Source organism: Atta cephalotes (assembly GCF_000143395.1).
Source record: "Atta cephalotes unplaced genomic scaffold scaffold00015, whole genome shotgun sequence".
NCBI classification, from domain to species: Eukaryota; Metazoa; Arthropoda; class Insecta; order Hymenoptera; family Formicidae; genus Atta; species Atta cephalotes.
Genome location: NW_012130079.1, coordinates 2,052,880 through 2,067,922, shown reverse-complemented (window position 1 = coordinate 2,067,922; position 15,043 = coordinate 2,052,880). Strand labels below are relative to the sequence as shown.

At 27.0% G+C, this 15,043-nt stretch overlaps 2 protein-coding genes across 2 annotated transcripts in view; both read right to left on the bottom strand.

Moving 5' to 3' along the window:
• Positions 1 to 2,903, bottom strand: part of LOC105617991 (mitochondrial pyruvate carrier 3-like) — a 3,838-nt gene extending 935 nt beyond the window's left edge. Inside the window, exons 1-2 of the mRNA XM_012199528.1 lie at positions 2,819 to 2,903; positions 698 to 738 (exon numbers count right to left, since the gene is read on the bottom strand). Coding sequence (XP_012054918.1) covers positions 698 to 738; positions 2,819 to 2,903 — 126 coding nt within the window. The remainder of the gene's footprint in view (positions 1 to 697; positions 739 to 2,818) is intronic.
• Positions 2,904 to 8,406: 5,503 nt separating this feature from the next.
• Positions 8,407 to 14,729, bottom strand: LOC105617990 (apoptotic protease-activating factor 1-like). The gene is made up of 13 exons (XM_012199527.1): positions 14,542 to 14,729; positions 14,169 to 14,352; positions 13,453 to 13,590; positions 13,045 to 13,356; positions 12,522 to 12,757; positions 12,315 to 12,444; positions 11,129 to 12,217; positions 10,938 to 10,987; positions 10,379 to 10,856; positions 10,228 to 10,298; positions 9,778 to 10,105; positions 9,006 to 9,419; positions 8,407 to 8,940 (listed from the first exon to the last, which is right to left on the bottom strand). The coding sequence occupies exons 1-13, from the start codon at positions 14,727 to 14,729 to the stop codon at positions 8,407 to 8,409; spliced, it is 4,152 nt and encodes a 1,383-aa protein (XP_012054917.1).
• Positions 14,730 to 15,043: the final 314 nt, after the last annotated feature.

Sequence of the window (15,043 nt, the reverse complement as noted above, 5' to 3'; positions counted from 1 at the left end):
ATTTTATAGTGCAATATAAAACTTATCGTTAAAATAAATGTTGAATAAAACTAGATTTTTAAGAGCAAAAATATTTTGTTAAAAAATAAAATGTTTGTTTCTAAAAATTGCCACATATTTATTAAAAACATGCAATATGATTATAATATGAATGAACGTAGCATTTGGAGTATTCCTGCAACATGTCTGTGCCAACATGCATTATGCAACTATTTTGAAGTAAAATTGTGTATCTACACGCAACCTATTATTCAATCACTTGATATTTCACGGTGATATTTACAAAAATTCTAAAAAATAAGAGTGAATTATATTTTAAAACTGAAATAATCTCGCTATTACTTCTCTAAATTAGAATTCTGGCAGATTCTAATCACAAAATACAATTCTAACACTTATAACTAAATCTAAAATAAACATTCAAGATAACCAAAAATTTAATTACGATAATGGTAATGCTTCATACGATCAGAATTCATTTGATTATTTCTACTTCTTGTTGATACAAAAAAATCATTTTTGTCAGCATAAAGGAAAATTTCAAGATGAAGACATTTATTATGAAACTTTATTTGCGTTCAGTGTTTATGTAATGCCGTTTAAGTGCCCCAGATCTTTCTCATTCATTTTTATTACTCAATTAACTTATCAGACACGACAATATCAAATATTGAGGAAATAAAACATTGTTACTAACCCATTTGAAGGCTGGTGCCCAGAAGAAGATGGTTTGTGGACCTAAAAAAGACACGCAATCGACATGAATTATGGGCACTCGTTCAAAAAGATTGAAAGAAATTAAGCAGAGGTTGCCAATAAATTATCGCAATGAAAGAATTGTTGTGTCAATGATTGGATAAATATATAGCGAATTTATTTTATTTTCGAAAGAGTGCAATATAACAACAAGGCTTTGAAAGGATCGATTATGTTTACGCTAAATCTACAGTTAGCTTGTTTCTCATTCAACTTATATCTTTCATACAATTTATTCAAGTTCGATGTTCGTAGTATTTAGTATGAAATAGTATATTATATAATAGTATTTCATAATACAAGTATGAAATACAAAAAAAAGAAAAATAAATAAGAACAAAAAGAGCCGGCTTTAAAGTTCCACCGCAATCAAATAGGTAATGCGTCAGCACTAGTTATTGATACATCCCTGCTGTAACGTGTACACTCTTGACTCTATTCACTCCATCTATTAAAGCTTCTGCTCTGATAGTTTCGAGTAAATTCAGAGCTTTAACACAGATATAACGCCGCGCGGCCTCGTTTCCATCCATTACAATTCGGTGAAGGTACAATCGCCCAATCTAACGCGAGAAAGCACGTTGGAAAATAGGCTAACTAGATAGAACTTGATGTGTAGAATAAATAAATACTGACATCCTCGATTATCAGGCTTAGGATTTTAATAATAATTTTATTTTGTTCATATTATACTATTCGTCGTTTACTATTCAATCTTGAAATGTAGCCTTGTATTAAAATTAATATATTTCACATTTTAACCATTCATTTATTCATGTAGGATATTTCCACCTTATAAATTCGCTAAATATAAATATTATTTATATATGTTATTATGTTTATCGCAAGTTACTTCAAAATTTAAAACATTGTATTTATTTTTTCTAAAAAATGTATAAAATATAAATTTTTATTTAATTAATAAGAATATTAAACATTTTTTATTTAATTGTAAATCATCAAAGAGAACAATGAAAATTAATATATAATGTTGGATGTCAGAAACATCCTACGCGAGTAATTGTGAAAAAAAATTATGTTAATAATATAGAGTTAAATGTACAATTCAATTATAATTTAATATTATTATGCTAGTGAACGTTTTATAAATTCACGAGAAAGTCGTGGTATCGAATTAATCTACAAGTTCACGCATATTTCTATGTAATATTATAAAACAAGATAAATTCAACGCTATCGATTTCTCTAATCTGATATAATTCTTTTATTGTAACTATTTATCAGTAATCTTTGTTTATCTTCCTTCCGATCCTTTCGAACGAGTGTCTGTTTAATATTATAGATACGCATTTTAAATTAGTCATAATGTATGATAATAAAATTACAAATGTTAAATGTCTTTGAATAGTTCCAAGGTTGAAAATATCTCACCAAATCGAATGAGCTTCGCGCGTCTCGATTAACTTGAATGATATGAAAAATACGATGTGTAATATAAGAATAAATAGTATGGAAATGAAAACAAGTGGAACATTCATTAATTCAAATTATAGATACGTGGACTACTTAAAGAATGCGACCTCGAGGAGAGGCGGTCTGCCTGCTTATAAAGAGCAGTGTTCACTATTCGCGTTCTATCGTCGGCAAGTCGCCAAGTTTTACGATATCAATATGCGGAAAAGATATTTGCGTCACTGGCTGATAAACAGAGATAAAACTAAAGACAAAAATAACATTTCCGCGTTATACTAATTATACTAATTATACTTATGACTGCGATAAATATCAATAAATAAAACGTACAATAAATATTATTATTAATAATTAACTCGCGATTAATTATTGTTAATTCGAAATTGAAAAATATCACAATCGAAAATCCAGAACAGAAAATTAAATACAAAGTAGTACATTAGGTCACTAATCTCTGCTAATCACGGAGAGGAAAACATCATTTATCTAGAAAATCATGTCACATGGTCATATCCGGCGCATATTTCCTCACAATCAATTACACAATCTATTACACATATACACATACACGCGTGTACGACACGTGCCACCTGCTTGACCCGACGCAATGATCGACCGCTTTACTAACCAGCTGGATGTTTCCACAGAGGCTGCAGCTTCTCAGGCACGAACTTGCCGATGACATTCATCGAGTTCTTGTAGATCACCGACATGGCTAGTGTTGGGGAGGCGGTCGTCGACTTTATGGATGACTCGACGTGTACTTGGAAATCGCACACGATCGCGGCAATAGTGGCAAGTAGTGGCAGACGATCACGGCATCCGTACGCCACGGCCGAGAAACGCCAAGTGTGCGGATTGGTTGCAACGTTCGCGTGGTTGCTCCCCTCGACCTCGCCGCAGTCAGCAGCAGTTGCCGCTTGCCAACGTCCCTGTCCCTGCTGGTCCTTACGAATCACATGGACGGAATAGTGGCTCCCCGTTCAAACCGCGTCAGAGATATTTGCACGCGCCAGACTTTAAATATTTCCTAGCTACTGCGGCCGAAATCTATGATGACTATGACGCGGCCACAACGCAATGCTGCTACCAAAATGACGGGAGTGGGACACGGAGGTGGCTGCGATGCCGACCTTACGTGTAAATATAGACGACGGATCAATGGAAAAATGCATGTATAAAGTTTTTATTGGAGAAATGCGAATTTGAAAGATATTACATTCTTTTATTTTTCGCAGTGCTCTATTTTTCATTGTACTCAAGAAAATTACTCAAGAATATTTTCAATATTTTCAATAGTTTTAATTTACCTTTGTAAAATTTTAAGAAGATATAAACCAATCTAACTCATCAAATTTTTAATTATAAGAATTATAAAATCTTCCAAGTTTTATAATTATAATATATTTTCTGCCTGCATTTTAAATTTAACAATTTTTTAAATATTATATTTTAATTTTTAAATATTAAATATTCCATTTAAAATTTAAATTAGTATAAGAATTAAAATAGTATAATAAAACGAGAAATCCCTCCTCTCAATCATCGCGAATTATAAATGGATTTTAGTCATAAAGTATTAGATGTATTGGATTAAAATCATAAGTATATAATTGATTTTTAAAGAAATGATCAAATCTAATTATATAACTTAACTATACATATATATATTAAACTGGTATAGGAAAACTTTAATAAGCGACCTTGCGGAAGTGCGTTTGCTGACATTGGCCGAGAGTTCTCAATCGGACACTCGGACGTTCGCCAAGTCGACCTCTCTCTCTCTCTCTCTTACGACGATTAAATTCTCTATTAATAAAACAAATATGTATTTGTTCCATCGTTTTTAGAAATTATTATTTAATTCCAAATAATATTTATATGTATGTCAAAAAAAAAAGTTATAATCTTGATAACTTATTACTAATTTATAAATCATACAAAGTAACAGAAAAGGATATATCACATATGAAGCACATTATTGCGTGTGTACACAAATTTTATTGATATTTTCATATATTTTTATAACAGTATAATCAAAATATATGCATAAGTACAGATACTGTCAAATCTGTAAATAACATACAAATAAAATGTAAGTCAAATTTTGAGCTGACATTAGAATGTAAAATCTGAATGATTAAACATAAATAATTGCATTATCAAATTTTCTAATTAACGTTTCTAAATTATTCCATTTGTTTATGTTCATGATAGTTCTTACTAAATTAACAACAGATTCGTACTTAATTTTTTATCATTAGCTACAATCTATAACATACACTCCGAGGAAAATTTTATTCGAAATATATAATATACGTTAAGTATACTATATTATATCGAGTAAAATTTTCCTCATAGAACATTATGCAAACTAGTTTCTCTTTAATAAGAAAAACGAAACATCCTAGCGATAATACATTATATTAATCACAATTTATTTTTTTTAAATTAATCAATATAATAATGAGAATAAAATGAATTTTTTAAAAATAATTTGATTTATTACAGTAATTATTAATTTATACGCTGGATGTTCGAACTAGATATGATTACAGTCAGATGCTTGACTGTAATTTACAGAAAAAGATACATATAGATATATATATATATAAATGCACATTATAGTCCCATGTATATATATATAAAATTTTTACTAGTTGTAAGATGTAATTATTATTCTCTAGATTTATGTATGAAATAAGAAAAATATTTATGAGATCAACTAAAAAGTTCAACTTTTTGTAAGCAAAATAATTCCGTGAGACTCGACCATGTTTTATCTCACGATACTAATAAGAGAGTCAAAAAGATTGTAATACATAAAAAATAGTAATAAAAAAGAATCAATACAAAAAGATCCTAGTGATACGATTTCTTATGTAACTATGGTATCGGCATTTGCTAAATCTTTCTCGAATCATCCGTTTCGAGTATTAGAATAAATACGATACGATTAAGGAAAACAAGTGGAGCAAAGTATTAATCACAATAGAGCTTTGATGTAAAGACGTCATTTAATAATCGTCTTTAAAATAGATATATAAAATGTGATTTCTTTACATATTTCTTTGCTCCATTATGATCTTACATATACTTTTATATCCATAAGGCACATGAATTATACATATATAATTAAAATTTATACAATGTCCAAACATTATTACGTACACACAGAAAAATATCATTGTATTATTAAGAAAAGTGATTATTCAATTTTCTTTCTTTTAAGTAACAGCTTAACAAAGAATATTTTTTTGACAATAATCTCAAAATATGCTCTTACCATAAAATTTTAAAACAATTCATTATTATATACTTAAAACGGGAATTTATTTTCTTTTGAAGAATATTATAAAATTGATCGAAGAAATGAATTTTTCATAATAAGTAAATCAAATTTGTTTTAATTTAATAAACTTGATTGAATTATTAAAATTACTATTTAGAATATATTTTTGAATAAATTTAAAGCTTGTGATAAATTTATGATAGATTTGCGAATATATGAACTTCTGAAATATTTGAAATAATTATTGCATATTTTTCTGTGTGTAGGTTTCATAATATTGTTCTACATATTGATATTGTATGCATATATACATACGTATGAAACATGGCAACCATTAAACTGGATGGATACAGTATAGTTCATGAATCACTGTCATGCTCATCAGTCTTAATTTCATTTTTAATACAACACTGGTATAAAAAACGATATATCTAAAAAATGCAATGTTAAAAGAACTTATAAAGATTATTCGTCCATAATATTCTTGACCGTATTACACATTGTTACATAAATATATATCGTATAAATATATATACGATAAATGTATACGATCTCCATTCATTTCAAGTATATTCATTCATATTTTGAATACACACTTTTCATAATTAATATTAACGTTATGTTTACTATTTTTAAAATTATATCTGTGTTATATAGGCAAAAATTTTTTCATGTATGTGCATAAATAAACATATTTAATGTATAAACATAATGTATAAAATGTATAAACATATTTAAACGTGAATATATATTCATGAATATACATAATTATATATGTCCATACATGCATCTTTCTTTTTTTTGTAAAATTAAAATTGTAAATTTTTAACAGAAATAATAATGTGTAAACATTAAAAATAATTTAAAGGATAATTTTCACCTTATTTGTTTTTAAAAAAATCAAGTTTGGAGAAATGTAAAAACATTGCTTATATAAAATTATATATAAAATTATACATAATTGTGTATGAGCAATTTTTTATTTACATTTTTCCAAATTTGATTTTTTTCTAAAACTGACAATGCAAAAATTATTCCTTTAATTATTTTTGTGATATTTTCGCATCATTATTATTATTATTGTTTTTATTACAATAAAAAGTAATTTTACTTCTATAGAATAAAAGAAAAGAAAAAATGATGTATAAACATGTATGGTCATATTTCATATATAATTATATACGTTTATGAACATTTATACGTGTTTATGTATGTTTTTATATATTTATACATATTTATGCATGAAAAATTTTTACACTAACACAAATGCGATAACTTTGATTATATAAAAGAGAAAAAATCGATATATAGTTATATAAATAGCAAATTAATTTTTTATAGTCATTTTTTATATTTTATCATTTTTTCGAGGGAGATTTATTAAAATATTATTCTGTATTTCATATCATTGCATGCACAGTTATGCGTTTTAGAGTGATCATTATATATTTGTTCGATATCAAAATATGTAAGAATTGTTCAAAATTTCTTCTTAAAATCAGCATTAATACTAAATATATACAATTTTCTCCCACAAATAATAATTAAAAGTACATATGCAAATAATCTACAAAATAATGTACAAAATTATTTCAATTTCGAAAAATGTATTAATTCAGTCACAACACTTGATTGTTATACTAACATTTTCTGAGAGCCCATTTAGTAGAAAATGCTGCATATATTTATAAATGATCAGTTAAATGCAAGAGTATAAAAACGTATCTTAACGCATGTATATTTTTGGCAGCTTAAAATATTTATATAGGATTTATGGATGGCACAAATACATACTGTCTGTTATACAAGTGCATACTAAACCAAATCTCTATTATTATCACTTAATTCTTTGTGCCTTCAGTTATAATAGTTCCAATAGCAAAACAATAACAACTACAATGTTATCATATTAAGATTTTATATTAAATAATAGAATGAGAGTATATTCAATGATTCTTCAAACTATATGAAAAGTTTTAAGGTAATATTATATAAAACTTAAAATGATAATATGAGTAATCTTATCATAATAAGATCATATAATCTTGTACGACAGACTGTATATGTTTATCCAGCTATTTCTTTATAATATATTTTAACAGTACTTTTTTCCTATACATAGTAAATAAAACATTTACTTTAAAAAATTATAAAAAGATGTTATACGTAAACATCGATTTTACACAAGTAGTAAAAATTAGAGTTAATTTGTTAAATGCAAGTGGCAGTAAAAGACATTGCTATAAATAGATACATACTTTTCATCACCATCAGCTTGAGCACATGTGGTAAGATATTATATAAAAATGTCTTTTAATACATATATTTCATTAAGATGATGCATTAAGTCATACATCTTAATGAAATATTCATGTAATCTATCATTATATGTTAAGCCTACAACTTTCTGCCGAAATTATATAATATGTTACAGAATTATAGACAAACAATACTATGTATTATAATACGTAATTTTTTTCATTCAAATTTCTAATGATATAATTAGGGTTGGCAAACGTTACTTTTCAGTTACGTTGCTTTTTAGTAAACAATTTGATGACGGTGTTGCAATTTTTTATGACGATAACGCTACTTAAACGCTAAGGTTGTTCTAAAGTTAGAAAAATCACTTTGAAAAGTAACTTATCACCATGAGTTTTTTTTCAGTAATGAATGACTTTTTTAATCTGTTACAAGTAATGATTGACATTTTTAACTCTGATGTTACCACTACGTCATAAAAAATTCATAATATCATCAAATCGTCATTATAAGAAGATAACGATCAACAAAGCAAGTAACGCGTTACTTAATTGTCAACCCTGGATATAATTATCCTCTATTGCTGTGCAATTATGATATTTATTTTTTATATATTATAATGAATTCTTAATAAATTCTTCATTGATAAATTAATTCTATAATCAACTTAAGTTGAACTCATGATAATCAATCAATTTAAACGTGTTAATAGATCCGTACATATCAACCATAACATATTTAGTGAAATCTGGAGAGATACATATTTTTCCATCACGATTTTGCGGTAATGCAACAACCGTTAATAATTCTGGTATTTCAGGATTTTTACCTTTTTTGTTCTTCCAATAGCTACTTATATTATTAATGATATCTGAACTGGCTGTACTCGATATCATCTCATTTTGTATCCTAGATACACCGACGTCTACGCTTCGACTATTAGGTACTCGTTGATTCCAAAATGCATTTGAACTGAATGAAGGAGCGCTTATACTGCGACTGATCCGACTTCTCATATTTTGCGTTCTTGCCATATCGTTCTTTGCTAAAGCAATGTTCCACCAAATTAATTCATCACTTGTCAACGACAATAAAATTGGAACATCTATGGTAACTGGAGCCCAACACAATTGTGTAATAGGATTAGCGTTAAAAAATAATTGAGCAATTTCCATCTGCTTCTGTATATTTATAATCTGTAAAAAAGTAATCGATATTAAATGCGTTCTTTTAATGCAGAAATTTATTATGAAATACTTACAGAAATTCGTCCTGATTCAAGGCCAACAGCGATATATTGTTCATTTTTTGAAATATCACAACAAATCGCTTTCTGCGCAAAACTATGTGTAAAATGAGGTTGTTCATTAATTTGTATATGCGGTAACGATGCTGCTATGTTTTCGTAATTAATATATAATAAAGTTAAATGATGCGATTCATTCAAAATTGCTAAATATTTTTGATTGTAACTTAAACAGCTAAATATAATATTTGAAGGCGGATTAGACAAGTCTACTTGGCTTATTAGTTGCCAAGGTATAGACGTATACCATATTTTTATTTTGCCATTCTGCATTACTGTTATGACACAGTTATTGTTTATTATGTGAATATCATGGATGGATTCTTCTCCTCTAGTCTCGATTCCAAACACTACAGGAGGCTGCCATATCTGCTAATATATTAATCAATACATTTAATTATCTGTTTAATGTTTATACAAATTTAGGTAGATAATTTTCGAAATGCTAGTGAGAGTGTAGAAAAGCAGTTGTTAACAAGCAAAAGACTATTTGCTCATCTTCTATACAATTTTTTTTTAATAGTAAAAATATATTATTCTATTACGAATAAGTCAAAAATAAATTCCAAGATAGATAGGTAAAGGAATTATTATCTACGTTTACAATTATAATCTATTTATAATTACAATCAAAATTATAAATAGACTATAAAAAAAACATGCATTTATAAGCAAAAAGAAAGGAAAATAAAAGAATATAACTTAAAAAAGAATTTAATATACACACCTTCAAATTATTGTCTTCCCATCTGCATAATATTATATCACGGTTAAGAAGATTGATAATTTTTACAAATTGAATTGGTTTATCTACTTGTAAAACCTTCGTGATTATCCCAGTTGTTATATCTAATAACTCAATTATTTTATTATCTATAACATACAACGCCTTATTTCCATCGGCAGACAGTTGCAGATTCGATATTTCTCCTTTTATTAATGCAGATTCCTTTATCATTTTTTCTCCACATAACATTGTAATTATCTTTGAAGGGCTCTCTTTTATTACAATGTCCATTTCGTCACAAGATACAATTGCGTCAAATAGGCATTTCCTAGTTTAATAATAGAAAAATTTTCATTTAATAAAATGTCATATACAGTTTATAATTAAATTTAAAAAATATAAATATATAAAGAGAGGATATAATAATAAATAATTCTAATATTAGATTACCTAGGTAAGTCATTTGATTTTTGTATTGGGAGTTTCCATCTGTATAATGCTCCATCCCCACTCCCACATATCTGGAAAAAATTTGTTAAATTTTAAAGATAATTTTAAATTTAGTTAAATATAATTGTATTAATAAAAGAATGATACATACTACATGACAGTCCTTAAACGGGAAAGAATCCAAAGATATGACCCGACTTTTGTAAATTGCAACCGGTTGAAATCCGGAATCAGTATTCCATACATTTATAAAACCCGCAGAATCAGCTAATATTAGATATTCACCATCATATGTAATGGTTGCGCATACATAAGTTACTTTTTCATCGATATATCCCTTTAGTTTTCTGTTAAAATTATACACACAATTCTCAATCCTCCTGCACCATTTTACATACATAGCTTCCTTTTTAGTGACAACTATCAACGAATCATCATGCATGGGTACATGATGAAAGAAGATGACCTCTTTAAATGCAGATTTTAACTGCAGATTATAACAAGTAACATATTGATAAGTAGTGTAGTCATTCCCATAATTTGTAAACACAAAAAAAGCACCCTTTGACTCATCCATTATGTGCAGTAAGGAAGCATTCGTTGTAAAAGCTATTTTCATTATGTATTGACTGTAACAAACGTATGCATATTACTTATTCATATACATATTATTCTTAAATTAGTTTGTATTTACATATAACTGTACTTACTATTTGGGATCTGTTAAAGTAAACATTGTGTTTCCATTTCGGTCCCATATCTTAAAAAAAAAAAAAGAAACTCTACATATCTGAATAATATAAATAATATGTATACATATTATAATCAAATTTTTATTGGCCAATATATTAATAAATAAAAAGTATTTCATTTTGTAAAATCATATAAAACTGTGAATTACCTGAATCGTTGCTTTGTTAGTGCATGCAGCGATGTAGTTTTCCTCACGACCAAATGCCATATCCAATATAATTTCATTTTTTACCTTAAATTCTGCTAAGCTATCGTCCTGGCCTTTCAAATTTGAATAAGGATCAGACCAGAAATTTTGTTTTTGTCGAGGGCTTCCAATGTTCATATAATTTTGATAAAATTCATCGCTCTCCTCTGATAGAGAAAATAATTTTATTATACCAGCATTGCTTAATGATAAGAAACAATCACTAGCCATAGATACAATAATTTTTTTAATAGAACACTCTTCTCCATGACCATTGAAGATTTTCCGTTGTTTGCCTTGAAAATCGCACAGAATTATTTTACCCGATGTATTCCCAGTCAAGACCAACTCGGGATCATTTGTGAAAGATGATGTGCAAATGTTTCTTGGTATTTCTTCAGTCAATGATATATTAGCATATTGACTACTTTTCTTATGAGATAGATACAAGAACTCTTGTCTTTTCATAGCTAGATCTTTTGCAGTTTGAGTTATGTAATCTTGAGATGAATGATTCATTGCAATTTGGATGATATCTAAGCATTTTTTATGTTTATGTTCTATTATAACGCTTGCTTGTTCTTGAAGAAATCTTTCTAAATCAGAAACTTTTGTCACATATTCATCTGTAGAGTTTAATGTAATGTATTTTCTATACTTTCTCAGATCTAGTAACAAATCATTCAAACCCGCATGTGTTAACTTAGCTTGAATGAAATCAAAATTTAAATAAAGATGTGGAAATTCCTCAAACAATTTTGCTTGCTCCAAATGATAGCCAATGTACAAATAAATATAATTATCATCTGGTAATTTTGAAAAATCATTATTGCAATATTGACGATATTTTTCAATAACAGACTTGTGCATCTGTACTAATTCATCATCAGTTCGTTTTTTCCGTAAATGGGTTAGCAGTAAATCGTGCACACCATAAATATATGTTTTTAAATCATTATTCCATATTCTGGCTGCAAGTGATTTATGGCACAAATCCAACATCAACTCTTCAACTTCCAATGGATCTTTTCTCCAAAAAATTTCTAGAGTCTACAATAATTAAACCGATATAAAATAAAAAAAATATATGTGAGAGTTTATATGCATCAATAATAATAAATTTTATAACTTTTATAATATTACATACCTTCGAAGCTATGTTAACATCTTCACAAAAAATAGCTAAGTCCTCGTAATATTTCTTCAAATCTGGTTTTAATTGTTTAATACATATATCAAAAATAGTTTCTTGTTTTTTCCAAAATTCATTCATTACTCTGTAACATACGATGCAATAATAATTATGTAATTTTAATAATCAATGCATTATTTAGAAGTTATATAACATTCGTACTTGTTTGTTCTATTCTTTTCTCTTAAAGATCTCAAATAATATTTCCATCTACGATCATGTATACGCATGTCGCATTTAAATTCTTCAAATTGCGCAGCAAACATAGCTATTAATAACGGCATTCCTTTACATTCTTCATATATTCTTTTTGCCTCTACTGGTAACTTTTTCACATTCATTTCTAATGCTTTGGCAAATAAGCCTAATGTCTCTGCTTCTGTAAATCCATCATTCATCTGCAAGTAACATATTATTTTATTACAACAATATAATAAATATATTATATCAAATATGACAGAGAACGCCATTCATTTCGGTCACAGTTAGACATTTTGAATAATTACAATAAAATACAATACAATTAAATTTATTTCAGATATGATTGCGCGCCAATAACTTTCGAACTTTCAACACAGTTAGTGAAACGTCTGAAACGCTACTAAAATCCCCCTAAATTCCCCCTAAAATATATTATATATCTATAATAATCTATAATAATTAGAAATATAATAAAAAATCTTACCTCTATTATCTTAGGTCTTTTCTTCAAAACAACATCGATGTTATCAGTAAGAACTAGAGTTTTACATTGGAAGTCAAAAGTGTTAATAATTTGTTCATTATGAACATCATCGAGAATCAATAAAGCATTGCAATTTTCTTGTTTACTAAAATAATATTTCAAATATCGGATCAGAGAATTTCTCTCAAGTGAAGAAAACAATTCTGGTTGAATTTCTAAATTTCTCACGTTATAATAGAGTGTGTTTAATTGAATTAATATTTCTTCATCAAGTGAATCATCATCTGCAAATTTAATCCAGTAGACCTGATTCTAAAATAAAAAAAATATTTTTATGCAAACTATAACACATTAATATCATATACTATATATTTAATATAATTTAAAATAATATGAAAAATATCATACAGAAAATAAATTTTTCACTAATTTTACGTCCTTGAGAGTACTGGCAACTAGAGATGATTTTCCAAATCCTTTCATGCCATGTAACGCAATGTATTTTGTGGGAATTAATTCTTGTAAAGCTTTCTTTAACTGATTAATCTGAAAATGTAACGTATTACATAATAGATAGTTTTTATTTTATATATCGGAATTATTTATTATGATGCAAAGAGGCGAATTTTAATACTTTAAGATTACTAACAATTTAAAAACTAATATTTAAGTGCATGTCTAATGTGCCTAATGGACAATCGCTGGTGTATTATGTATACAAATATATAATAAAAAAACACTGATAAAGTTTATATAAACTTACGTGATATATATTTCCACATTCGTATGCATAAAGAGGAATAGTTAAACTAAATAAGAATTAAATTGTCTATTATAATAAGTTACATTTAAATGATGCTATAGATTAAATATGTTATTAGAAAATTTTAATAAAAGCTGACTTGTTTATATTATTAAAAAAAATATTATTATTAAAGATTATATTAATGTAGCAATAACACAATGCCTCTAAACATAATGCAATAAGAAATTTGCAACGGAGGAATAAATGAAATAAAATAATCAATACCTTATAGTTCATAATTTTATCTTATCATTGATAATATAACCACAATTGAGAGATAAAATCAGAATAATTCTTAACATAAATATGATAATTATACCTTTTCTTGTCTTGTAACAGTTAATGGAGAAAGAGGTGGAATATTGAGAGGCCCAGCATAATAATCTGTTACTCCATTGGTTTCTATTTCACAATTGCCTAACATTATATCTATTTCATCACTAAGCCAGTCGTAGTGATGTTTTAAGGATTGATGAAAGACACCAAAAGCATTTGCACCACATCTTAAAAATGTTAACACAAACACTTAATGAAATCAGTTTACTGTATCGTTAAATAAAAATGCAAATTATACAAATAATTTATGAGATGCAATGGCTGCTATTATTAGTAAATGCAATAACATTAAAAAATGTAAGATTTTGCATAATGTATGTGCGAATTTAACACGAAATATATATAAATATGCATACAATGGTAGTATATCCAACAATTTGGCTGCTCTCTCTTCTTTAGTAGCTCCAATATAAATATTTTTTATATGATCTTCTGTTATGATGTATTCATTTCTTAAAGGTTGTATAACGTCATTATCTACATCTAAATCATCAATTATATTCTTCCTCAAACGAATGAGGATGTCTTTATGTAATTTTTCCATTTTTATTATCACAATACAGATAATGTGCAATTGTCTTTATTTAGAAGTTTAAATACAAATTTTAGTGCAATTCTCTGAAACAAATAATTACCTCTGATTACATTTTAATATATTTTTTAAGATAATTTTATACTTAAGAATAAATGCATCTAATTAAGATAATAATAATTTAGTGTTTAATTAAATCTCTTTTAAAAAAAAAAAAATATATATATATATATTTTTATTATATATATATATATATTATATATATATATACTTATTATACGTACTACTACGTACGTACGTTACGTTACGTTTACGTTTACGTTAAC

Excerpts from the sequence above, each read along its gene's own strand:
- LOC105617990 (XM_012199527.1), bottom strand. The coding sequence starts at position 14,729 with ATGGAAAAATTACATAAAGACATCCTCATTCGTTTGAGGAAGAATATA. Across the intron at positions 10,988-11,128 it reads CTAACAAAGCAACGATTCAG|ATATGGGACCGAAATGGAAA; the intron begins GTAATTCACAGT and ends TTTTTTTTTAAG. Across the intron at positions 10,106-10,227 it reads AAATCAAATGACTTACCTAG|GAAATGCCTATTTGACGCAA; the intron begins GTAATCTAATAT and ends TTATTAAACTAG.